The sequence below is a fragment of the Scleropages formosus genome, chromosome 2 (assembly GCF_900964775.1).
Source record: "Scleropages formosus chromosome 2, fSclFor1.1, whole genome shotgun sequence".
Taxonomy (NCBI): Eukaryota; Metazoa; Chordata; class Actinopteri; order Osteoglossiformes; family Osteoglossidae; genus Scleropages; species Scleropages formosus.
Genome location: NC_041807.1, coordinates 42,601,789 through 42,625,601, shown reverse-complemented (window position 1 = coordinate 42,625,601; position 23,813 = coordinate 42,601,789). Strand labels below are relative to the sequence as shown.

At 46.6% G+C, this 23,813-nt stretch overlaps 3 protein-coding genes across 6 annotated transcripts in view; 1 reads left to right on the top strand and 2 right to left on the bottom strand.

Annotated features, from left to right (window-relative positions):
- Positions 1 to 23,813, bottom strand: part of LOC108932673 (ribonuclease inhibitor-like) — a 100,184-nt gene that overhangs the window by 46,181 nt on the left and 30,190 nt on the right. The window lies entirely within an intron of this gene.
- cfap276 (cilia and flagella associated protein 276) lies at positions 1,144 to 6,674 on the bottom strand. Of its 2 annotated transcripts, XM_018754494.1 has the most exons (6): positions 6,583 to 6,674; positions 5,344 to 5,448; positions 5,089 to 5,204; positions 4,795 to 4,913; positions 4,422 to 4,449; positions 1,144 to 1,296 (listed from the first exon to the last, which is right to left on the bottom strand). In XM_018754494.1, exons 1-6 carry the CDS (start codon positions 6,652 to 6,654, stop codon positions 1,173 to 1,175), a joined length of 564 nt encoding a protein of 187 aa, XP_018610010.1. In that variant the 5' UTR covers positions 6,655 to 6,674; the 3' UTR covers positions 1,144 to 1,172. The 2 variants fall into 2 exon arrangements, with proteins under 2 accessions (XP_018610010.1, XP_018610011.1); XM_018754495.1 differs by lacking the exon at positions 4,422 to 4,449 and having other exon boundaries at positions 1,157 to 1,296.
- elapor1 (endosome-lysosome associated apoptosis and autophagy regulator 1) lies at positions 6,261 to 23,813 on the top strand. 3 transcript variants are annotated; one of them, XM_018754493.1, is made up of 22 exons: positions 6,261 to 6,388; positions 12,643 to 12,763; positions 13,180 to 13,360; positions 14,535 to 14,682; positions 15,156 to 15,236; positions 15,410 to 15,515; positions 16,491 to 16,640; positions 16,873 to 16,961; positions 17,089 to 17,266; positions 17,535 to 17,663; positions 17,958 to 18,048; positions 18,367 to 18,472; positions 18,619 to 18,756; positions 19,879 to 20,157; positions 20,287 to 20,457; positions 20,823 to 20,973; positions 21,266 to 21,359; positions 21,573 to 21,674; positions 22,347 to 22,473; positions 22,621 to 22,799; positions 22,881 to 23,046; positions 23,412 to 23,813. In XM_018754493.1, the coding sequence occupies exons 3-22, from the start codon at positions 13,212 to 13,214 to the stop codon at positions 23,484 to 23,486; spliced, it is 2,709 nt and encodes a 902-aa protein (XP_018610009.1). In that variant the 5' UTR covers positions 6,261 to 6,388; positions 12,643 to 12,763; positions 13,180 to 13,211; the 3' UTR covers positions 23,487 to 23,813. The 3 variants fall into 3 exon arrangements, 2 of the variants coding, with proteins under 2 accessions (XP_018610009.1, XP_018610008.1); XM_018754492.2 differs by lacking the exon at positions 6,261 to 6,388 and adding an exon at positions 6,409 to 6,741; XR_003797121.1 differs by lacking the exons at positions 6,261 to 6,388; positions 22,881 to 23,046; positions 23,412 to 23,813 and adding an exon at positions 6,409 to 6,741 and having other exon boundaries at positions 21,578 to 21,674; positions 22,621 to 22,792.

The window sequence follows — 23,813 nt, the reverse complement described above, 5'->3', positions numbered from 1 at the left end:
TTTACTGCTTTTTAAATAAATGTTAAAATATTTTCTAGTATAAATATCATACACATTGTGACATATCACACATCGTGTCCCTGATCCGCTCAGCAGGGAGGCTATATGGTGACACTGTAGAACATGGTACGGGGAGTAAACTTGGCTGTGGACAGGTAACCGTTCGGGGAGGTGCTGTGTTAACCCTAGCTAGTGTAAAACTGTTAAAATATAAGAGTATCGATGTGATTCAATCACTGATAGCACACTCAGACACATCATTGTATTCTTTAAACTTTTGGAACAGCAGGTACAGTAGTGGTTAGAGCTGATGCCTTTGAACACACTTGTTTAAATCTCACCTCTGCCTGTAATACTCTTCAGCGAGGAACTTGCCGTGAAAAAATTGCCCCAGTAAAACTACTCTTCTGTATAAATGGGTACAACTCTGAAGGCCCCCTGCATTAGATTAGCGTCTTCAAATTTTCATAAATAAGCAGTCAGTTCACATATCACCTTTGAAATGTGCTTAGTGATGTACAGCTGGATCAAAAGTCACACCTTGATACTATTAAAATGTTTTAATGCGGTAAGGGGCAGCGCTTGCAAACGGAGTGCGGACTGCAAGTACACAGAGGTGTTTCAGCCAAACGCCCTTGTCAGCTCCTGTGCGGACTGCATCAAGATCCATGTTTAGATCCCACGCAACACAGGGTCACCTCATAAGTCTGAGACAATCAGTTGATTATAAAAAACGTGCTTTGAAAGAGTGAACATGATGCAGAAAAGGGCAAAATGGACTACAGATCATAATGTGCGAGACCAGTTGTCAGAAACTATAGTACCAATGATGATGATCAAATAAGCAAATACCGAAGCCCAGTGCAAAGAATGACAGCTGAAGGTAGTTCCCTCATTAAGGCCATTCAGACTTCTCTTTATAACAAAATGTGTCTCCTGTGCACGTGGACACTTCTTTCAAGGCCCCTCAGGCGGTGAGTGTGCTGGTGACCAGGTACCTGCCACCCACATAAGATAAGAACAATGTGAAAGAGAAACATGAGAATTAAGCAGTGATTCTTTTAACTATTTAATTGGAATTGAGGGTGCAGTCCAAACACCCCGTTCACAAGGCATTACAACATAGTTATTTCAAATGTTGGGAGAAGTGTGTGCCGATGGCATTGTTGCGGTCAGCTCGTACAGAGTTCATTAATGCAGAATTGAGGGGCACCGCGGCGCCAGGTCAGGCACAGAAGAATCCGCCGTCCTGCTTGCGGGAGTAGCCTCTGTTGGTGGTGGCAATGTGGTGGCTCTCTGGGGAAAGACAGCCTGGTGTTAATGGGCTTCCCTTTTGTTTGGGATGCAAACAGTTCAAAAACATACCTGCGAGCTTGTCCTGGTGGCTCTGGTTACTTTCTACACATTAATGACCAGTTTCAAAGCTCTGGCTGCTCATAGTGTGATGTTTCCAGAATTTCTGAAATATATCAAATGTAGTTTGGAGGCCTGGACTGTGATGTTTTTGCTTCAGGCCCTTTGCTTGTTCTGAATAATACTGAGCCATCTTATAAGAACATTCATGTTCCCAGTGTATTAGAATGATGTTTTTTCTTAAAATGACATAAGTACTACATGATTTTTTTTTCCCCTCTTTTCTTCCATGTGTACAGAAGCAGCTGAAAGTCACTGACATCTTTGCATTATTTCAAAGTTCCAGTCCTGGGGATCCAAGAGCTTTAATCACATGTGTTGCTGCCTCCATAAAGGGGGTTCTACATGAGCAGCTCCCTTTTCAAAATACCCTGGGTCATGTGGTGCCTTCAGTTGTGTGCTACAGCCTTTGAGTTTCAGGAACCCTTAAAAAGGTTCAAATCGCCCTGCACAGCACATGCCAAGTGCAGCAAAGTGGTGGCATGCCCAAGCGGGTGTCCCTCTGCACTGAAACACAGGCTTTGCGCATACGAGGTCCTGGCTTCAGTCCGCATTTCCCAATGTGTCCTTTAATTGAAGTACTTCTCTGCCATGTGGATCTCTTTCTACATTCAGCTGGCGTGAGCGATTTTGTAAGTGTGGCGTTAGAGCCCATCCATTGCCTGCCTCCTGCGGAACTGACATAACCAGAGGGGTGGCACAGTGGCACAGTGAGTAGCGCTGCTGTCTCACAGTGCCTGGGGGGTGTGAGAGAACATGGGTTTGATCCCTCCTCAGTTTGTGTGGAGTTTGCATGTTCTTCCCGTGTCTGTGTGGGTTTCCTCTGGGTGCTCTGGTTTCCAAAGACATGCTGTTCAGGTTCCCCCATAGTGTGTGAGTGTCACAGAGTGAGTGTGTTTCACTGATGCATAGATGAGTAACCCCTTGTAAGTAATGTATCTAGCAGTGTAGTCACCTTGGTGAATAAGGAGTGCGGGCTAGTAACACTACATAGTATCCATTGTAAGTCGCTTTGGAGAAAAGTGTCTACTAAATGAATAAATGTAAACAAAAGATCACGGGTTCAATCCCTGTCGGTGCCTGCCCTTTTAGGCCGCTCAAGCGTTGCTTCTCATCCTTGGCTCAACCTCACCGGCTACAGTCCGCATAGTCGGGTCTCCTTGCGCGGTGTCTGCATTCCTTTCGCGATTTCTCAGCTGTAAGAGTCATCAGCTGCAGTGGCGCACCAGGCGCTTCGCTCAAATGCCCGCCTGCAGGCAGAAGCAAGCATTCTGAGTCTGTGCCGAACGCCTCATCTCTACGCTACAGCGACTATGTATGCACGCGAACTGCATCGCGAGTCACCAGGTAACTGTCATAGCTTGTTCCTCTCCCTGCTCAATGAGAAACGCAGGCAGCCTGTATGCCGAGTAAGGAAGTCGAGGTCTGCTACTTTCTTCCTTGTTTGCAAGTGGGTTTGTTGAAAAATCTCGACCACCACATGTTCACGTCAAATAACATCCACCCCGCCTTTCTGCTTGCTTAGCCAGGTTCCATCCTCCTCAAAGTACAGTGAATATCGGTGACTTCAAGGGAACAAGCTGTGGCCATGAATGAACACAGAAACCAACAAAGGTTCTACTCTACATGCAGTAGCAGTGCCGGGGATGTAGCTCAGCGGTAGAGCAATGCTTTGTATGTATGCGGTCCTGGGTCCAACCTCCCAGCTTGTCCATAGGGTTAACTTGGAGAAATATTAACTCCAAAGGCTTCTCCATGAATTCATTCCTCAGCATCTATAGTCTGTGTCCTTTAACCAAAGCATTCTTCTTCTACTTTACTGGCTCACTTACATTGCATGTAATGTGAATTTATTTTTCTTTAAACTTCTTAGCTAAAGAATTTTTTTGGTATTTTTTCCTTAGTTGGATTGTTTAAGGTACAGACACACCTTACCAACATTGTTTATTGTGCTTACATTTAGCAGATGCTTTTCTCCAAAGCAACTTCCAGTGAACTCTATAGTGTCATCAGCCCACACACCTTATTCACCAAGGTGACTACATTGGTAGATGGCACTACTTACAAAGGGTCACTCATCCATACATCAGTGGAACACGCGCACACACTCTCTCTGTCACTCACACACTATGGGGGAACCTGAACAGCATGTCTTTGGACTGTGGGAGGAAACCCGAGCACCTGGAGGAAACCCGCACAGACACAGGGATAACATGCAAACTCTACACAAACTGAGCAGGGATCAAACCCATGTACTCCCGCACCACCCAGGCACTGTGAGACAGCAGCGCTACTCACTGTAGCGCTGTGCCGCCCCAAGTTAACTTAACTTAGATTAAGTTACTTAGAATTGTTTACCTGTTTGTACAGCTAAGCAATTTCTAGGGTAAGTACCTTGCTCAAAGGTCCTACAGCTGGAGACAGAATTGACTGTGTGACCTTTGGGTCCAAAGGCAGTAACTCTAACCACTACACTACCAGCTGTCCTACTAAGTGTTGGTTTTGCACTTTGCATATTTGATGGTACTTTATACCAACAGCCAGCTGCCTCCATAATGCCACTCAAGGGCCTGTTAGATTCTCAAGAAAGAAAGCGAAGCAGAGATGTACCTCATGATTTTAGAGTCTTTGCACTTCACCGTTTCACCCTGTCAAGTGTTATTCCTTCCATCCATCCATCCATCCATTTTCTTTCCCACTTGTCCTAGTAGGGTCATGGTGGCAACAGGGAGAGCAGAGAGGCCCAGCCACCTCTGTCCCCAGCAACTTCCTCCAGCTCAACCTGGGGATCCCCGGTCGCTCCAGGCCAGCTGGGAGATATAATCCCTCCAGCGGGTCCTGGGCCGACCTCGGGGCCTCATCCCAGTTGGCCGTGCCCGGTTTACCTCCAAAGGGGGGCACCCAGGGGGCATCCTTACTAGATGCACGAACCACCTCAACTGGCTCCTCTCAATGTGGAGGAGTAGCTGCTCTACTCTGAGTTCCTCCCGAATGTCCGAACTCCTCACCCTGTCACGGAGAGTAAGTCCCAATACCCTGCGGAGAAAACTCATTTCAGCCGCCTGCATCCGCAATCTTATTCTTTCGGTCATTACCCAAAGTTCACGACTATAGGTAAGGGTAGGGACGTAGATCGACCGGTAAATAGAGAGCTTTGCCTTATGCCTCAGCTCCCCCTTCACCACTACAGTCCGGTACAGCGACCGCATTACTGCTGCTGCTGCTCCCAGTCTACGACCAATTTATTATGTTATTTCATCGTAAATTAAATTTAACTAGAATTTCAATCTGCTGCTTTTCTATGTTACCTCCTGGTTCATGGTGCAATGCTATCAGCACTTGGTTAGAGCTTAGAGTGCAAACCCCGCGCTGCATTCTCACCAATGGGTCCTTTAACGCTATAAATGGACGACTTCTGGGGGTCAATCCACACGCGCAGCTTTGCACGCTCAGTGCCATGGCCACGTGGCTGTTCCTTCACTTGGTTCTTTGGACTCCTCCTGCAAAATTCAGTTTTGGTTATATGTTTAATGAAATGTATGTTAGCCTTTGAAGGAGGTCACATCTATTTTAATTTTTATGTAATTCCCCGGTGGAGAGATAGAGTATTAAGCCACTCTCAACAGAAGTTTCTGATAAAAAGAATAAAAAATAAGAATAATTTGACACAGTAACCCATGGTCATCAGTGAAGGTCTCTTTCTGATACAGCGTCTGGTTCTTGCTCCACAGGAAATCTTGGTGGTGATCATAGGTAGCCTTCAGGTGTAAATCCAGACTGTCTTTTGGAGCCTAAATATGAGACATCCCCAACTGTAGCATCTCCAGAGAAAAAGTGTTGGTTATTCTACCCTTTTCATTTACAATAGGACATATTTTCTGCTCAGTAACATTTATGTATATGAACTACAAGGTTACTAGAGAGATCTACCTGTGACTCAAAGTGTAAGTAGTGTCTTCTGCTGCTGGCTAGAGTTGGATCTTCATGTAGGCGATGCCAAGGCTGCTCCTTCTGCGCCAAGTGCAGAGGTAGCTCCTGTTGATGTAATTACACCACAGATGATACACTTGAACACAGAAAGGATATTAATTACTTAAAAATCTTTACACTTTCCAGTCCTTTTCCGCTAACAACTCCTTGAGGAGACATGAAGCATGTACCTTACTAAGTACAGTGTTTACCTGCCTCTCTCCTTCTTTACCACTAAAGGTGTTGTGATGCTCGGATTCCAGCAGCAGGAAAGGATCCGCTGTGCTCGACATGTTCCAAAATCAGATACAAGACAGAATGCAGCGCTCTTTCTCGGTCTCTGACTGTTTACGGCACGGTTGCTAGGAGACGAGACCCCCCGCCGTCGAACCACGCGCTCGGCATGAACTAACCGGCGGAGACACTAACTAACACTATGCCATGGGAAGCTGAAACTATGAAATTTAAAGAAAGAAAAACAAAAATTTGGTTTGTTCTTAGGATGCTGTCAGTAACTTTTGACATTTGTCAGCAATGTCTAAATATGATTTTAAATGATTTTATTTCTCGATGCTGTGTGTGTTCAATTTAACATAAAATGAAAGTATGAACAAAAATAACCGTACGTTTCAAAGTAGTGTCGCGGGACATTTTCGAACAGTTTTGCAGTGCTATGGTTTAACTAAAAAAAATGCCAGATCCTATATGAGAAGAAGTTTAATTCTTAAATGCCAATGGTAGGTGTGGCGACTGTTCCATGGACCATTGTGTCTGTTTGCAGTTGAGCTCGTTACTGTTCGCACAGGGCAGGAATTTATTAATCCCTGCAGGGTAACCTGCTCCACCCGACCAACTGCTTACCCACAGTTCACTGCGTTGTGTCCTGGACCACAGTCAGACAGAGAGACATTAACAGGGCCAGGTGTAACCTGCTCGAACCCTGTGGCGTGTGCAGTGGGTGCTCTGATCACCTGTGTCTAGTAGATGTTGTGATCACCTGTGCCCGGTAGGTGCTCCGATCACCCGTTCAGTCGCTATGTCCCGCCCCTCGCGCGCGAGCTGCCGAACGCAAACACGGTGCTGCTGCTATACGAGCCGCGGCGGGTCTGTGACTCCAGTCCTGCAGACAGAGCGCAAAGAGGACGCGCGTCCTGGAACCGTCATTGCCAGTCCTGCCTGCCGTGCTACCTGCCGTCTCACCTGCCCATCGATCTTCACCTGAGCTGAGTGGATCTTCTTCCGCAGGGCGCGATGCCGCACGGGGACGCGCATCCCGGGCGCTTCGCTTTACGGCGCACTTTGTTGCTGCTGCTTCTCGCAGCTGAGATCCGAGCACGAGACTTGCCCATGTGCAAAGAGGTGAGGGCTCATCCTAACGGTTCAGTAGCGGTTCGAAAAGTGTGCAGGTAACGGGTAACAGGTGGTTTCGTGCCGAGGCCAAGGAGCTCCTGTTGACGCGCTTAGTTGTGAACAAACATGTAGCGCCTCGAACATGTGGCGCGATGCAGTGAATGAGTTGCGCTCCTTCTTTCGGTTTAATTGACAATTTCAGCTCACTATTTTACAAAAGTGGCGCAGTAATGAACTTTAAGCCCGTGATGGAATGTAATTCCCGGGCTCCACTTGTCTTCTCTCCTGGGACCCATGGCATGAACAGGAACATATGCCATATGGTACTTACTTTCTGCTCGAAGTAACTGTGGGAAAAGCTGGCAGGGACTACTAGACATTCAGTCATTCTAAATGAGCTCAGTTCAACGCGCATTTTCCAGAAAATGCATATGGTTTCTGGAAAAAAAAAAAAATTTCGAATCAGATTCCAGATTCCACATGTCCGCTCACTTCGTAAGAAGTGCATGGAAGATGAATAAATAGCGAGGAAGTCAATACTATGTGGTTTATTCAACTTTCTTCTGTAGTGTAGAAGGTTGACTTTGTAGGCTCTGTGGTATAAATACAACAAAAGGACCACAGACGTGTCTCTGCTACGATTTCATACTCTGAAAAAACTAGAATTTACACAGAGCTTATTGTAGTATAAACATTCACACAGGTTATGACTCATGTCAGGATGTCTCTTGGAAATGTAAACCTTTCTATGAACTGAAGTTGCTTTATCATGTAAATTAAAATTAACGAGAAAACAATTGTACTGCAAACAGTCAAGAAAGCTTGTCGAAGGGGCGACAGGTACCGCAGTGGATGGAGCTGCTACCTTTGGCCCCAGTGGTTGCAGGTTTGAATCTCACTGCTGCCTGCTGCCTTTAGTATCCTTGTGCAAAGTACTTACCTACATTGGCCAGCTGTATAAGTGGGTGAGTAACTGTAGGTAGAGCAAGAAAAGGTTGTTGGTTTTTTTTTTTTTTTTTTTGAGAAAAGTGTCAGATAAGTGTAAAATATTTAGTCTTAATTGTGATGCTCTTGCAGTGTTGCATTTTTACACTCTTAATTTCTTCCACTTAATTCATGAAACCCACCACTTTAATCGGCACAACCTTCATTTCAAAATTTTAAGTAATGTCACATGTTGCATGGTTTGTGTCCTTACATTCACACTTACTGAGAAATATATGAAAAGCCTGATGCAGTGTAAAATGGGCAAGTGTTTACACATGGATTATTCAAATGAACAGGGTGTAACAGTTTGGAGGTGTCAGCGAGACCAAAAGCACATTAGCAGTAGTACTGAAAGGAGTGGACCCCCCCTCCCCCCATGTTACACCTATGCAAATGAAATAGCAGCAGTGACCTTATAAAAGGAGGTCCTTCACACTGGAACTTTGAAATGACAGGCTTTTCAGTGATTCTCTTTCTGAAAGTCTGGAGGGAGCAGGGTTTTGTTTGGTGTTTGAACCCACAGGCAGACCTCTGCAGCATGAAAGCTCTGTTTACGTTTTATATTCCATAAATATAAGTATTGATTGGCTTGTCGACGAAGCGGAACTCATTTGTTTTGGCAGGAGTGTGACTAAGCCAACAAACTCTTGTTGATGCTTTCTGTATTGACTTCCATAAGCATGGAGCATAAATATCAGTAGAGCCGTTTTCTCGATTATCAGTCTTGTTTCACACTTTGCACAGCTATTCCTTATGAAAGCTCTGCGCTGTGTATGCTGCAAAATGTTTTCAGAAGACATTCTTTATTACTTCTTTTTCCTGCTTCGAACTAATGTAATAAAACATTGTCAATTCAGCATCAGCCTGTTCTAAATATTTTACAGTACTGTGATTAAAATCATATTAAATGTTTCCCTGGGGGTGCGGTGGCGCAGTGGGTTGGACCGGGTCCTGCTCTCTGGTGGATCTGGGGTTCAAATCCTGTTTGGGGTGCCTTGTGACGGAGTGGCGTCCTGTCCTTGGTGTGTCCCCTCCCCCTCCAGCCCTACGCCCTGTGTTGCCGGGTTGGGCTTCGGCTCCCCGCGACCCCGTATGGGACAAGCGGCTCAGAAGTTTGTGTGTGTGTGTAAATGTTACCCCCCTTTTTTTTTTTTTTTTTTTTGGTTGTCTGCTATAGTCCAGATGAGGTTTGACTTGGTACTTGGTTCTTTCAGTACTACACTGAAATGCGTGGCCACTTTGCAGTCGTGCATCGGTGTGTAGAACCAAGACATGGCGGTGCATTGGACTGTCTAATAAGTTGCCCTGTAATGGGATGCAAAGCTACGTGGGAGAAAGGGCTTTTATCTGCACCATGGGATGCAAATTTGACACGTTTCGTTTGAGCTGCTCAGCGGAAAAGTTGTCGGAGTCACATGAATGATCCCAAGGGTGTTTACATCAGGAATTTGGGAGTAGATGTTGTGTGACTGCAACACCTGAGACATGTGAATTACACATTTTACAAATGTAAACTGTCAAAACAAATGCAAGGCCTTTCCAAATGGGGCAGTTTGATGTGCATTTTGCTTTAATTTAACCCTTTGGTGGATACAGAATATAAGCCTGAGCTGAAATTTAACAGTTAACTTGTAACTTAATTTATTAACTGAAAAAAAAAAAATTATACATGTGTTTGGAAGATAGACTTGATCATGTGGTCACAGATGAGTTTACTCCTGTGAGGTGCCTTGCGTGTGAATCCAGCATGTGTGTAAGTCACCAAGCCAGGGTGGACTGTGGGTCAGTACTTTGCAGTCTAGTGGCTGAAATGTCACGAGCAAGTTTGTTGATGGAAACACTTTCAATCTAAAAAAAGAAGAAGGTTAAAGACATTCAATGTTGGAAGGCAACACATTTGCATAATGAGTCACAGAGAAATGGAGATGGTGCAAATTGACCCAATGAACTGAGGTTTGTTGTTCCCATGGAACATTTACACAGTTGTTCAACCAACCCAGGTGTTGGAGACCCTGCCACCCAGCACTTTACTGGTGTTAAACAACCTCACAAGTAGCTCAAGGTTTCTTCATCTCCCCATTCGACAGCTGGAGCCATGGAGCTATAATATGAGTAATTCTGTCCCATGCCCCTGTGTTCAGCCAATCAGCTGCCTGCATTTCTACACTGGTATTTGCATAGTAATTGCAGCATTTGATAACCTCAAGCTATTTATCAGGTTTGTGTGTTTCCGTCACAGGTGGGGTTTCATGAAAAGGTGGCTGGCTTGTCATTGCCTTTGTCCTTTAGCGGGCATGACAAGGCAAATGAAGCACAGTGTTCGGTCTCACATTGAAGAGCACAGTTTGGGTCCATTGTGTTTTAATCAAAGATATGGGACCTTTCAGATTGTTCTCTTGATCGCTCAATTTCTACGCAAATGGATAGCGTTTAAACACTCTGCACTACTTTGGTAACTGCAAAGCAAGTTTAATACAACATTTGCACATTGAAAACACAAAAATCTAAAGACCCAGTGAAGGAGCCCAGAGCCGCATCCAAATAAATAAACTGGTTCATGATATTCTACAATCTGTCTTTAAATGGTGTGGGCAGTTTGATAAAGCATGTCAGGATAGTTACGTTAAAGGTAAAAGTTTAGTGTTTGAAATGTATGTCTGAAAAAATGTATATATCACCATTTTTTTAAAACATTCATTCATGTAGCAGATGTCATTCTTTTTCCAAAATAACCATCATATAAGTGCAGTACCTGCATGAAACTACAACAGAAGTCCTTAGCAGCTATGTTAAGTGTAACCTTGCATAGTACAGGTTTGCATGAAAATGAAATAAAATAATAAAAGAATATGCTGTATAAAAAGTCACAAGCCATCAGTGATTATGGGCTATACATAAACTTCGAAGGGATCGGTTTAGTCTTCTCTCTACGAGACGGAGAGACCCGATACTTCTGAGTCTCTGAAGAAGCCCGTTCCACCACCCAAGGAATGAATGGCAAAAAGAGATGGTTCAGTGTCCCTGCCAGATGGTCTTTGAACTGAATCTGCGTCTCAGCTGGTGACCGGTTCGGTAGGTCAAGGACAACATGTGCATCAACATCCAGATTTACACTATGGTTTGTATTTTCTGCCTCAGTTTTTATAAGACTCTCTGAATCCTCATTTCCTTAGAGTGCAGATTGTATTGCACTGCATGTCTGGGATATGGGCACAGTGATTGTCTGTGTTTTCTCAATATCTATAGCACTGTATGGTAGAACCAGCAATTTAGTGCTTTCTGGGTTCTGGTGTCAACAGCAAACACATGAATTTAGTAAATCCCCATGAAGGGTGACTATAATGGTACACGTTTTTACTCGCGGATAAATACACCATTCATTGTTAATCAAAGCCTTTTGCCATTATTCCATGGAGTGATTTGTTGTTGGACCGCTCCGACCTGTTGCTAGTGGCAACATCATTAATATGGAGCTGGGCATCAGGTATGAGGTTACACATCTCTGAGCATGTTTCCATTAGAGCCCAGCTGCCCTGGGAGCCCAAGGTACGTTGCATCGTGAGCCCGTTCATAGACCCTGGCAACTAGGGATGGACCCAGTCGTGGGGTCCTTGAGGGAGAAGGACACTTGATCAGTGTTGATGTTACAAGAGGAGGGACTGGGATTTTTTGACCCTCTTATGGGTCAGCAGCTCTATGATGAATGATAAATGGACAAAGAGTCAGAACAGGGTGTCCTGTGAAAGGCCATAACATACTACACACACGGCACAAGATTTTAATTTCTGCCCGGCCTTTCCGCTTCCCTGCCATTAGTGGAAGAAAGAGCATTAATAGCATTAATAGTAAGAAAATTCCTGACTTTGGGTCTATTTGTGTAATATCCATTAATTATTAACCTTGATGCGAATCAAAACAGGATTCGGCAGGTTTAGCTAAGTGCTCTTCCTGTACTCAGTAAAGCACTTTTCCTCTGTCTCGGCTAGTAAACCTACTCCTTCCGCCCACCCACTGGCCAGTAGGTCGCATCCCTTCTTCCCTGTGTTTCCTCGGTGGCACGTGTTATGTTTAGTCTCATTAATATATAAATGAGTATAAACAGATAAGTAATTGTAAATTAACACTGTAAGTTGCTTTGGAGAAAAGTGTCAACTAAATTAAATGTAATGGGGGGGAGGCATGATGGCACGGTGGTGCAGGGGCTTGACTGGGTCCTACGCTCAAGGGGGGGGTCTGGGGTTCGAGTCCCATGTGGGGTGCCTTGCGATGGACTGGTGTCCTGTCCTGGGTGTGTCCACTCCCCCTCCAGCCTTGTGCCCTGTGTTGCTGGGTTAGGCTCCAGCTTGCTGCGACCCTGCTTGGAACAAGCGGTTTCAGACTGTGTGTGTGTGTGTGTGTGTGTGTGTGTGTGTGTGTGTAATTAAGGGTTTAATGGGAAAAGAGAGTCAGGCATTCCAGTTCACCAAGGCTTTGCGAGCCAGTTCTCCTTCACAGTGCCTGCATGGCGTGTAGCAGGGCTGGTACAAGTCGCTGTTTGCTAAAGGCTTTCTGCTGTCGGCCCGTTGCTTGTCGACGCCCTTCAGTGTGGTAAACAAGCCCACTCCACCAGGTAACAGCAAACACTTGACTTCCTTTATGAAAGTCATCAAGGCTGAGGGCCAGGACATGCTCCTTTGCAAATATTGATTCAGTATCTTTTTGGACAGACTGACTTCTGTACATAGAAAAATGAGTCAGTGTGCAAATTTACCCGGAGGCTCTGCTCGAGGCTCCATTTTCAGTTTACACATTATCTTTGCTATTGTTCTCACACCAGGATGGGTTTGGTGGGCTGCGGTGGCAATGAACAGTTGGCGTCTGTGAGTTTATGCAGAGCTCAGTGCCGAGCATAACAATGAAATGTCATGTGTGGTGTGTCTGCAGTCGGACTTCCACTTTGAGTACACGGAGTGCGACGTCCTGGGCTCTCGCTGGAGGGTGGCCGTACCCAACAAGCCGGACACCTGTACGGGCCTACCTGACCCCGTGAGGGGCACCCAGTGCTGTAAGTAACACTTCCCTACCCCGTCAAACTCTCGCTTCAGCAGCTCATCTGATGTATCTTGTAGTGTAGTGGTCAGAACTGTTACCTGTCCTTGGAGGCCCTGCGTTCAAGTTCCCTCTCTACTCAGGTACCCAGGAAGAGGGAAATCTACATATTTGTAGATATATTCTGTGTTCTCATACAAGTGGCATGGGGAACTGGGGACCCACACTGTTTCATAGGTGTCATTTACTAATCGTGTTGGAATGGCTCCAAGTAGAGAGCCGTTGCTTTGGGAAGGCAAATTTGTGCATAAAGATGAAGTCCGCAGTGAAGCTTCCTTCACGTCTTTCTTCCATTAGCAATTAGTCACAACCGTGCTTTGTTGTCCTAGTCTCACATCCGCTGTTCACTGCTCTCTCTTCCTCACCGGACAGCCTTCTCCTGCAAGGCAGGCGAGTTCCTGGACATGGAGACTCAGGAGTGCCAGAAGTGTGCAGCTGGGACCTACTCGCTGGGGACAGGCGTTGGGTTCGATGAGTGGGACACCCTGCCGCCTGGATTCTTCAGCTATGGCACGGACATGAGCGCTGGGGATGTTTTTGCCAACTGCTCGAAGTTAGTGTGATTGTTTGAGGGCAGGATGTTTCACTTCAGTTCAACTGATTCGCACAGAATGTTCTTCTAACAGTCACACAGTACAAAGAACCAGGAGACACAATAGCATAGCTAAAAGTTTAACCATAAGTTAAATTCCATTAAATGCCTACATTTACACAAGAACCATACTAGGTAGTAAAGCTATACAGGAAGCCAGCTGGTCACAGAGGAGGAAAAAAAAAACTCCCAACTGAAAGGCAGGGAAAAAAATAAACCTGTGAAGGTCCATGTGTTAGTACCTGCCCTCACACCCCCTCCTGAGCATCCTAGATAGAAAGCATGCTTTTCACGAGGAAGATCTCGCTTTGCACCCATCTCAGCTCTCTTATTGATTAATTGGCTGTGAATCATGGCCCCTGATGGCTACACCGTTTCACCACAGTTTTACAGTCTCGGACTAAATTTTCCCACTCAGGGAAATTCTAGGGTTGTAGATCCAAAGTGGGATGTTGTAAGCAGGACTGTGTGTGAACATCATGCATTTGAAATACATATAGAACCCTGCTGATCATGGTTATGAATGATAAAGACAGTCCGAGGGAAAGTGAAATAGTATCTGCAAACATATAAAGAAGTGTAAATTATTTTTTTTTGCTTCTTCTTGTACAGTGTGGTTCTGGAAGGACATCCTTCCTAAATCATATGTGTTGCAAACCAGAAGAATGTTGCTGAAGAAAAATGTGCTGCTTTTCTGCAGAAGAGAAACCACTACTTGCAGTGCAGGGGAGGACAGACTGGGGCAGATAAAGAAAGTCCATAAGTAGCTCCATCTCTGTGGGGTTTAGCATCCATTAACATCATTCGCTGGGACGTTATTTCACTCGACAGAACCCTCATTTTCAGGTCTAGTTGAAATGTATTAGCCAGGTGAAAGTTAATTCTGCCCATTGTACAAGTAGCGCAATGCAAGGTAAAAGTGGACTGAGTCACACATTGTGATGGGTGGATGTTATGCAGTCTGTCTATGGCCTTCGTTTATGTTTGTTGCTGTTCCAGTTATACACTGGGGAGCTCCGAAGAAATATTACGATATAAAAAATTTATTTCAGTCATGTACAGAACTCCAGTTGGGATGTTGCTCATCGTCTGATTCTCAGGGCTGTATTTTAACTCTTCTGTCTTGTGTCCACAGCTCGACCTGGGTCCCAAAGGGCGACTATATAGCCTCGAACACGGACGAGTGCACCTCCACCTTGACTTACACCGTCAGCCTCAAACAGTCGGGCACGGTGGCCTTCGAATACTTCTACCCCGACAGCAGCGTTTCCTTCGAGTTCTACGTGAGTGCTCCCCCTCCCCCCCAGCTCTCAGCTTAGCTTCCCTGTGTAGAAAGGGCCAGAAACGAGCGGAGGGAACCGCGAGCAGCCTGTCTTGTTCAGCCCGATCTCGTAAGGAGGAGAAATCAAACATTAACCTCAGAGAGGCTGCGAATGGCACGAGGCAGGAGTGAAACGGCGACTGGGCAGTAGTTCGAGAAGGTGGCCCACAGACAGGAGCATCTGAGCTTATCTGTCCACGTTACTGTAGGTGAACTGGTTCCCTCACGTTGCTGGAGCTTGTCGCTGTGATCTCAGGGAAGAGAGAGTTTTACTCTGGGCTGCCAGTCAATACTGAGGTTGAAACAGGAGACATCATTTGACTCTGTGACGGGTGTGGTCCTGTGCTTTCTGAAATTTTCCTTTCCCTAAAATAAATGGAGGTACACTTGATGGCGGGATCCTCATGGACTACCTCCTCTGGCTGTGACATGCAGGTCCAGAATGACCAGTGCCAGTCGACGGAGGCGCAGAGCAGGTGGATGAAGAGCACAGAGAGCGACTGGAGCTCCCATTATGTGAGTCTCTTAGTGCACCGGCTGCGCAAGACACTCTGCCTTCAGTGGCAGTTACAGGACCATCGTTAGAGCTTCTGAAAACCCCTGGGTGTGACTCAAACTGGTTTGTTGGAAAATGCTACTGCTTCAGGGGTGTTGTGTGACTGGCACTGAGCAGGGTGTCCTATCTGCAGGTGGAGCTGAGCAAAGGGAACAATGTGCTGTACTGGCAGACCACCGCCTTCTCCCTGGCGTCCGGCTCGGCCAGACCGGTGCTGCTGCGCAACATTGCCATCACAGGTACGACAGCGTAAGGTAGCCGAGGCAGAGCGCAATCGAGTGCCCTGCGGCTTGACTTTGTCGTGCGCTGCGGTGGCGTCTTGCGCACGTTGGAGTGACAAGACGTCAGCTTAAAGCGGGAGACCTCCACATTTCCGGGCAAAAGAGGAAAAAATGAATTTCCACCAATGAATAATGTTTCTGAACGCATTGCACAGAAACTGAGCTTGTCGGTGAGAGACATCAGCTCTGTCTGGGGAGACTCAGGTACCCCTAGATACCCCCGAGCATCCTAGTACAACAGAAAGTGTGAAAAAGGGTCAACATGACATGCACAGTGTGTGAGGCTTAATGTTTTACCAGTTCTTATTTTATTTTATGAGTAAAGGCAATATACTATATTTTTGTGAACCTGTTTATTACCCTGATACAATACAGTACAATTCACTCCACCCTGAGCAGTTTCCCAGGGTTACAGATGAAACAAATAAGAGACCAAAAAAAGCAACGACTGATGACCACAAACAAATGATACAGTGAAGTGGTGATACATAGTTTTTTTTTTATTATTATTATTTATTTATTTATTTATTTTTTTTTTAAAAAAATGCCAAATCAGGTCAAGTGTACCAAATCTGGCTGCTTTTCCTAGATAAATTATATTATTTCACACATTTTTCCAAACGGACAAACAGTAAAGTGCTGAACTACTTACACTAATTTACCCATTTGTACAGCTTGGTAATTTTTAACTCTATCAGTTCAAGGTAAAAACCTTGATGTAGGGTTTTATTTCCAGAGTGGGATTCAACCCTAGATCCTCTGAGTGCAAGGAGTAGCTCTCACCATTTCGCCACCTGCTGGCCATCTTGCTGAGGTCTGACACCAGTCTGTAGTTCAGTCAAACCCTATTTGATGTGTTGGGTGAATATGGTAAAAAAAGAGTGTGAATTCTGACCGTGGCAGTAAGTGGTGACTCGTGTGCCGTCGCCGCAGGGGTCGCCTACACATCAGAGTGTTTCCACTGCAAGCCTGGCACCTTCAGCAAGCAGGCTGGTGCGGCCCATTGCGCCCCCTGTCCGGCCAACACCTACTCCAACAAGGGCTCCACCTCATGCCAGTCGTGTGCGCAGCACCAGTACGCAGGTAACAGAGCGCCGGGGCCCTCTGCTCGGCCCCGGACCTGCGGCGTCTCTCGCTACTCCGTTAGGACAACTGAATTTTAACTGATCATTCTGACTTTTATAGCAGAGCCGCCAACAATCCATACATTCACACAATAGAGGTGTGCTCATAACAGACCACATGACTGTCATCTTTGATTTTGAGGTATGAATGAATCTTTACCCTACATCCTACACTGCTGTCTATGTTCTAGGCCCCGGTTCAGGGGCCTGTGAGCCTCGACCGCCTTGTAAAGACAGCGACTACTTCTACACCCACATGCCTTGTGATGCCAACGGCCAGGTACGGTAGGAGGGCTGTTTCATGTCACGTATGTGCGCGATCGCTCCTGGGTGTAATGCACCTGCACTCTATCTCTGTGGATCTCTCCCCACCCCCAACTTGGGTGACTCTTCCTCCCGACCTCCAGACCCAGCTAATGTACAGGTGGATTGAGCCGAAGATCTGCAGCGAGAGCACTGATGGGGCGGTGAAGCTGCCAGCCTCGGGCAAAATGGAGCTGTGTCCCCCTTGTAACCCTGGCTTCTTCAGCAGCAATGTGTCCTCCTGCGAGCCTTGCCCGTCCGGCTCCTACTCCAATGGGACAGGTATGGACCCCATGTCCTTCCCCCAGTACCCACCTTGACCTGCTTCTGACTTGTGTGAGCGAATGATGTAATTAGATTGCGGATCACATTTTATAGCTATCGAACCACTTGCACAAGTGGACGCTTTACTGAGGCACTTTAGGATGGACATTTTTCTGAAGTGAACGCCAGCAGGGTTCCTGCTGAAAGACAACAGCGCCACCTGGTGGCCATCATGACAAAGTAGACCAACTGAGGCGAGACGGTTTTCTGCATTACATCTCCACAGCATGTGTCCAGTGCCCTGCAGGGACTGAGCCGATTCTTGGGTTCGAGTACAAGTGGTGGAACACGATGCCCAGCAACATGAAGAGCTCAGTATACAGTTGGGAGTACAGCGGCTCAGACAGGGTGACAGGTATTGCCGGCTATTTGGTGGAGAAATTTCCCTGGAGCTTCCATGTCTCCTTATGTATATCACAAACGTATAATATTGCTCTCGGGGCAGTATGTGTTGAGGCCGAAGCGAAACACATGTGCGGACTGCTCTGAGGTTCTTAGATACCCTTGACGTGTCTGAACACGTAGGCTACTGCCCTGCCTGAGGTCTCCTGGATTTTGGATTGTCTCTGTCAGTGAGTGATGTTTGACTGTGACTCTACCAGTGGTGATTCCTCCATGGTCAGTTGCGTGGGCTTTCATGTGCCTGCAGCATGGGAGGTTGCTGGGGACTACATCTACACCACACCAGGAGACCTGGACTCCAACTACATGACGCTGACCCTCACTGTCCCGGGATACAGGTGGGAATTACGTAGTGCGGAACACATGGGGACATCATTTCCATCTCATCTCATCTCTCCTCCTGTCCCACAATCAGCCATCCATGCAAGTAGTTTGATGTTTCCACCAAAGGGACATGCCCCTTTGCAGGCTGGTTGCTACAAGACCATCCACCTTGTTTGGGAGATGCTGAAGAACTTTACCACATAAATTTTTACCATTGAAGCTACTGGTGATTACATCTTCGAGTTATGAGAGCTCACCTTCTGAAGGCTCTTTCAGGAACAGGTTACCTTGTGAGGTGGTGGAAGACTGAACATGTGTCCTCCTTCCTACAGGCTGACCCAGTCCATCGCTAGAGAGATGCCTAATAATGACCTTGCAAAGATCACCTTCGTCTTTGAGACCAGGTGCTCAGCCGACTGCATGCTGTACTTCAGCTCGGTGCGTTACACCGCTGTCCCACGTTTGCGTGTGTGAGACAACCGTCACCTCTGATGATGAACAAGCTCCTTGCCGGTGATGAGCAAGATCTGAAAAACTGCATTGTGGCTGATGTGTGGAGCATGGTTTGCCATTTCTCTTACCAGGGCTCCAGCGAGTGGAACAATCAGGAAGTGGAGCGCTGGGGTGGCACCAGGGAGAAGCAGTCCTACTCATACATCATCAGAAGGAACAGCAGCACCTGCTTCACCTGGGCTTTCCAGCATACAAAGGGTCACAGCGAGGTACATAGAGAGCAGAGCGGGACTCGTGAGGAGGACACCACGAAAAAGCTGTGATTTTGTCACAAATTCTGCTAACTGTCCTGTACTTACAAATGGGAAACTTAGGGTTAGGGTTTGGGCTACACGCATTACACAAGAAGTAAGTCAAGTACATGTCAATTACATGTACACGTGTACCGCACTGACAAACGAACTGGGAGAAGAAGTCTTTGCTGTAGAAAGTCCAGCTGCATCACAATGAATACAATCTACAGACTAGGTTCTGCAAAAAAATATAAGGTAAAGCTACAATACAACAGGGGGACGTGGTGGCTGCGAGTAGCACTGCTGTCTCACATCATCTCCACAACGTCCTGTTCAGCGTGTTGCATTCTGTATTATACATGAAAGACAGCGATATGTTTATGCTGTGTATCAGGTACCAGTGTAGTGCAATGGAGGATAGCGGATAGAGGATAGCATTGGGAAAATGTGTTTAAAAAGTGTTTGACGTTAAACAACAACTACGTCTCATTTGTGACTGAAGGCGCAACAAAACTGGCCAGAAGGTTGGAACTGATTCATCACATAAGCTTTTGAAGTGTTCATCAGCATCTGGCCGCTTTCATTTGATAATGATCTTTATTATTATTATTGATGATGATGATGATGATGATAATACACCTCTATTTATTTGTTTATGTAAAAGCCTCAGATATAGCCATAATACATAAAAAAAATGTGCTGAATGAAATTGTTCCTGCACAATTCTGTGAAGTTTCCTTTCTACATGATAGTACTTTGCTGCCAATTAATGACGGAAAGTGGAAAAGCAGGCCATCCTCACTACAAATCACTACGCTAGAGAAATTTTAGAAAACATAACAGTGAAAAACCTACAATAATAACTGAATAAATAAATTAGGTAATGCGTGTATCCTCAGAAATTGAATGGTTATAACTTAAGGTACATGAGACACGTTTAGGTACTACCAGCCTAGCTCCTCCAAAATCAATCCTTTACCCCACCCTTACGGGGTGTAGATTGAGTCCTCTTGGGGTCGACTGCTGCTGACTTGTGTGACTCTCTCTACCCTCTCTTTCCTCCCCACCGCTCCCCTCCCCCGCTCCCTGTCTCTGAAGGAGCGGCAATACAGCGTAGACTTTGCCAAGATCTACTCGATCAGCATCACAAATGTGATTGGAGGCGTGGCCTTCGGATGCCGTCACTGCGCAGTGGGTGCGTCCCATACGGATGAATCCCACATGGGAGGAGCCTGTGTTCCCTGCCCTGTTGGCCACTACATGCTCAATGACTCCAGTACATGTCTGAGCTGCCCACCCAATAGCATCGTCCGAACCGAACAGCCCATAGGAGTGGAGGCCTGTCTGCCCTGTGGCCCTAACACCCGTAGCAATCAGGTAAGCATCATCTCCTCCCTTCTCCGCATCACTCGTTCCTGTGGTTCTCCTTCTGCTCCACCATCTGCTCATCCCTCTACCCCAAGTCCCCGAGCCTCTATGTGTTGCTTATGCTCGTGGTATCCTCAGGATCGCTCTGCCTGCGTGAGTGACTGCACCTTGGTGCTGGAGAGAGAGGGTACGGCTCGCTACGACTTCTCCCCGTTGGCCAACGTCACGCACTTCCGAAGTGGCCCACGCTTCACCAGCAAAGGGCTCCGCTACTTCCACCAGTTCAGTGTCAGCCTCTGCGGGAGTGAGGTGATGTCTAGTGGTCGAGTCCCTCTTCATGTGTGGTGTTAATGATTGCTAATAGTAAGTGCCAGAAGATCCTGTTGTTGTACCAGAAAAGTCACAAACCATGTGAAAAAGGTCAAACTTTAAGTTGTACAAGTTGTTTCCAAAGTTCTGGAAACACAAGCTAGTGAATAAATAGAACTAAAAAGAGCTTTATCATAGTTGCACAGACTCCCTTTCGTCTCAGTAGGATTCTCCGATGTTGGATCGCCCATGTTGAGTTTCCATGTCAAGTAATGGACAGCTGTGGACAGCTAACAGGCCTGTTGAGAAGGAGCTCCTGAACTGACCGCCTCATGCAAACACACCCTCTGTTTGGGGCTCCTCAGGGCAGGCCAGAAGCGGTTTGCGTCGACAATGTGACTAAGAACAAACGGGAGGTCAGAGGTCACGTCTGCCAGGCCACAGTTGTGCCGTCAGAGCTCAGAAATCAGCGTGTGGTGTCGTCTCAGCCCTTCAGCATCGGCGACACTTTGATTGGTAACACCTGCGAGAAATTTGTGGCCACGCCTTTTCTTGTTGTGGACACACCCCCCTTCTTAGTGTAAATTTACCTTTAATTGGCTCCAGCTTGATTCAGCTTTTTACCCATCGCGTGTTAGTTTTGGGGTTGCTGGATCCACTTGTAACTGCACTGAATCTTCCCAGCTAAAGAATGTCTCCATGGTGACCGTCACCATGACACAGGAGTCCTCCCCACATTGTCTTACCACATCATGAGAGTCTGGTGTTTGCTATTCTTACTATTCAATTGCTGACCTTTTCTTCTCAGGGGTCACTACAGAGTCAACCCTGGATCACATCTCCTCTCCCCAAGATCATTTCCCTGCAGACTCCAGTCTGCCTGACGTCATCTTCTACTACCGGTGAGGGCACCCGACGTAGTATTATGAAGATGGGTGCTGCTGAAGGCCGTGTGCTCCTCCAGTCACGAGAGTCATCGTCTCCATTCATTGGTGTTAATGGCAGAGTGAAAAGCTGTGATGCTCTGAAGAGCCCTATCCTGTGTGCTACAGTGTGCGGCAGAATTTTCATAAATATAAAATCCTATTTGTTTAGTTGATTTACTGTTTTGGCAGATCAGCAGAAGCAACTCCAGCGTGCAAAAATGGCCGGACCACCACCATCAGACTGCGATGTGACCCCTCAGTTTCGGAGGATGACCAGCTGTCTTTGCCAAGGTACATACAAGGACGCTGCGGTTGGGTCGTCAGGTCACCGACAGGGAAACCGGTGGAACCGGGTGCTGATGGCATGAAGAAAGAGCGCAACTCTCCAGCAAGAGCTGAAAGCACTGTGGTATCCACTGAGTGTCTGTGCATCACCTCCTCTGCTGAAACCCTAGCTCATCTTCATAACACATGAGGAAAAAATAATAAAAATAAAAAACATAACTGATAGCCACAGTACTCTGTTTACCAGTAAATGACAGGTTATTGGTACACCTGTGAATCTTCAGCACTTTCAGTTCAAAGGACATTTAGAAGCACAGTGTCATGTGATGTTTGTTCCTTGGGAGAAAAACATCTGCCAATAGCAAGTAAAAGTAAGACCTGAAAAAAATGACATGAGTTTAACCAGAGACCAAACCCTGCGCCTATGCACACATAAACCCTTAGGGGTGCCCAAAGCCCAAGCACAATGAAGATCTCCAAGGAGTCCCTTACTCTGGTTCAAACATCAGCACAACTCTGTCATTTAACTATCATAAAACACACAGTCACTCATACAATTAATAAAACATCAGAATGAACACAATGAAATTTCAAATATATTATGAAAATCAGTTGCAGCACATGAGATTGTTACCGTACGACACCCCTGTGATCAATTGTGTGTCCATCTGTCCTCAGTACGTGTCCTGAAGGCACCTGTGACGGCTGCTCCTTCCACTTCCTGTGGCGGACGAGGCACGCCTGCCCGCTGTGCTCTGCCCGCCACTATAAGGAGATTGTGAGCGGCTGCATCCAGGGCATTCAGGTGGGGGGGGACCGAGACTTTGAGCCTTGAAATGAAGGTCACATCAGAGTGCGTGACACTAAGCTATAAGTCCTGCTTATAAACACACCGTGACCCGTGTGTGTGTGTGTGTGTGTGTGTGTGCGCGCGCGCGCTTTTGTGTTCCAGAGGACCACCTATGTGTGGCAGGAGCCCCTTGGCTGCAGTAGGGGTGTCCCCCTCCCGGCCCAGAAGCTGAGCGCCTGCGTCACCCTGGACTTCTGGCTCAAATTCGGCGTGTTCACTGGCACCGTGGCCGGCCTGCTGCTCATCGCGCTCAGCTGCTACTTCTGGAAGAGGACTCGCAGGTAGGGGGAGGCCGTAGGGGGTGCTGTGGGTGCCCAGTAGCATCTCCATTACCTTTGTACCGGGTGTGATTGTCCCTGCAGACTGGAGTACAAGTACTCAAAGCTAATGATGAACGCTGGCGAGAGAGAGTGCGAGCTCCCCGCCGCAGACAGCTGCGCCATCATGGAGGGCGAGGATGCGGACGACGACCTCATCTACCTCACCAAGAAGTCCATCTCCAGCAAGATAAAGTCCTTCTCCAGACAGGTCTGTGCTCCTGCCTTTGGAGGGTGTGACAAGCGATGCCTGCTGTGAAATGTTCATGGCAATATGAGACATTCACTTGTGGTCTTAAACACGATTTCTTCATCCTAAGGGTTGACTTGTGGTCAGGCACATAGCTACGTGTGTGATTGCTACAGGTGCTCTTTTTTCTGCATTTGGTTGCACAGATATGTCACTATATGGCACTATGAAGGCTATCGTAGTACTTCACATCTTTGCGGAATTTGTTGAGAGACTTCAGTATGAATTATGTTTCATTGGAGAAGCGGATTTGCTTTGAAGCAACGCACATTGCATCATGAACGTGTCAAAATGGTGAGCAAGAATAAGCATGCTTGCTTTTGCAGAGAACATCTGATGGATTCGACTCAGTCCCCCTCAAGTCCTCCTCTGGCATGGAGATGGAGATGGAGATGAGCTAGAAGGCAGGAACGTGGCCACGGGAATGGTCAGCACTTGAGTGCAGATGCATTATTGACTTTAGGGAATAGTGGGAAAACCACGCAACACCTCTTCTGGGCTCTGCTGTCTTGTCAGTGGAAGAATTCGATGCACAGTTTGACATGGACCATTTCTGAAATAAAAATGATAGTGTGGACAATTTTTAATGAATATGCCTGCTCCGTTTGCTGGTGATGACTTGACATGAAAAATTATGTGTGCAACCTTAATTTCTATACAGGCTGCTGGTTTGAATATATTTCTTTTTCTTTTTTCCAAAAATGTGTTCTATTCTGTATTACACTTCC

Coding starts and splice junctions, on each gene's coding strand:
- cfap276 (XM_018754494.1), bottom strand. CDS start 6,654: ATGCGCGTCCCCGTGCGGCATCGCGCCCTGCGGAAGAAGATCCACTCA. Junction 4,450..4,794: donor TAGCGTTAAAGGACCCATTG/GTGAGAATGCAG, acceptor TTTTCTCCGCAG/GGTATTGGGACTTACTCTCC. Junction 1,297..4,421: donor GACTTACTCTCCGTGACAGG/GTGAGGAGTTCG, acceptor GTCTTTCCCCAG/AGAGCCACCACATTGCCACC.
- elapor1 (XM_018754492.2), top strand. CDS start 6,634: ATGCCGCACGGGGACGCGCATCCCGGGCGCTTCGCTTTACGGCGCACT. Junction 18,757..19,878: donor ATACAAAGGGTCACAGCGAG/GTACATAGAGAG, acceptor CTGTCTCTGAAG/GAGCGGCAATACAGCGTAGA. Junction 20,458..20,822: donor TCAGCCTCTGCGGGAGTGAG/GTGATGTCTAGT, acceptor GGGGCTCCTCAG/GGCAGGCCAGAAGCGGTTTG.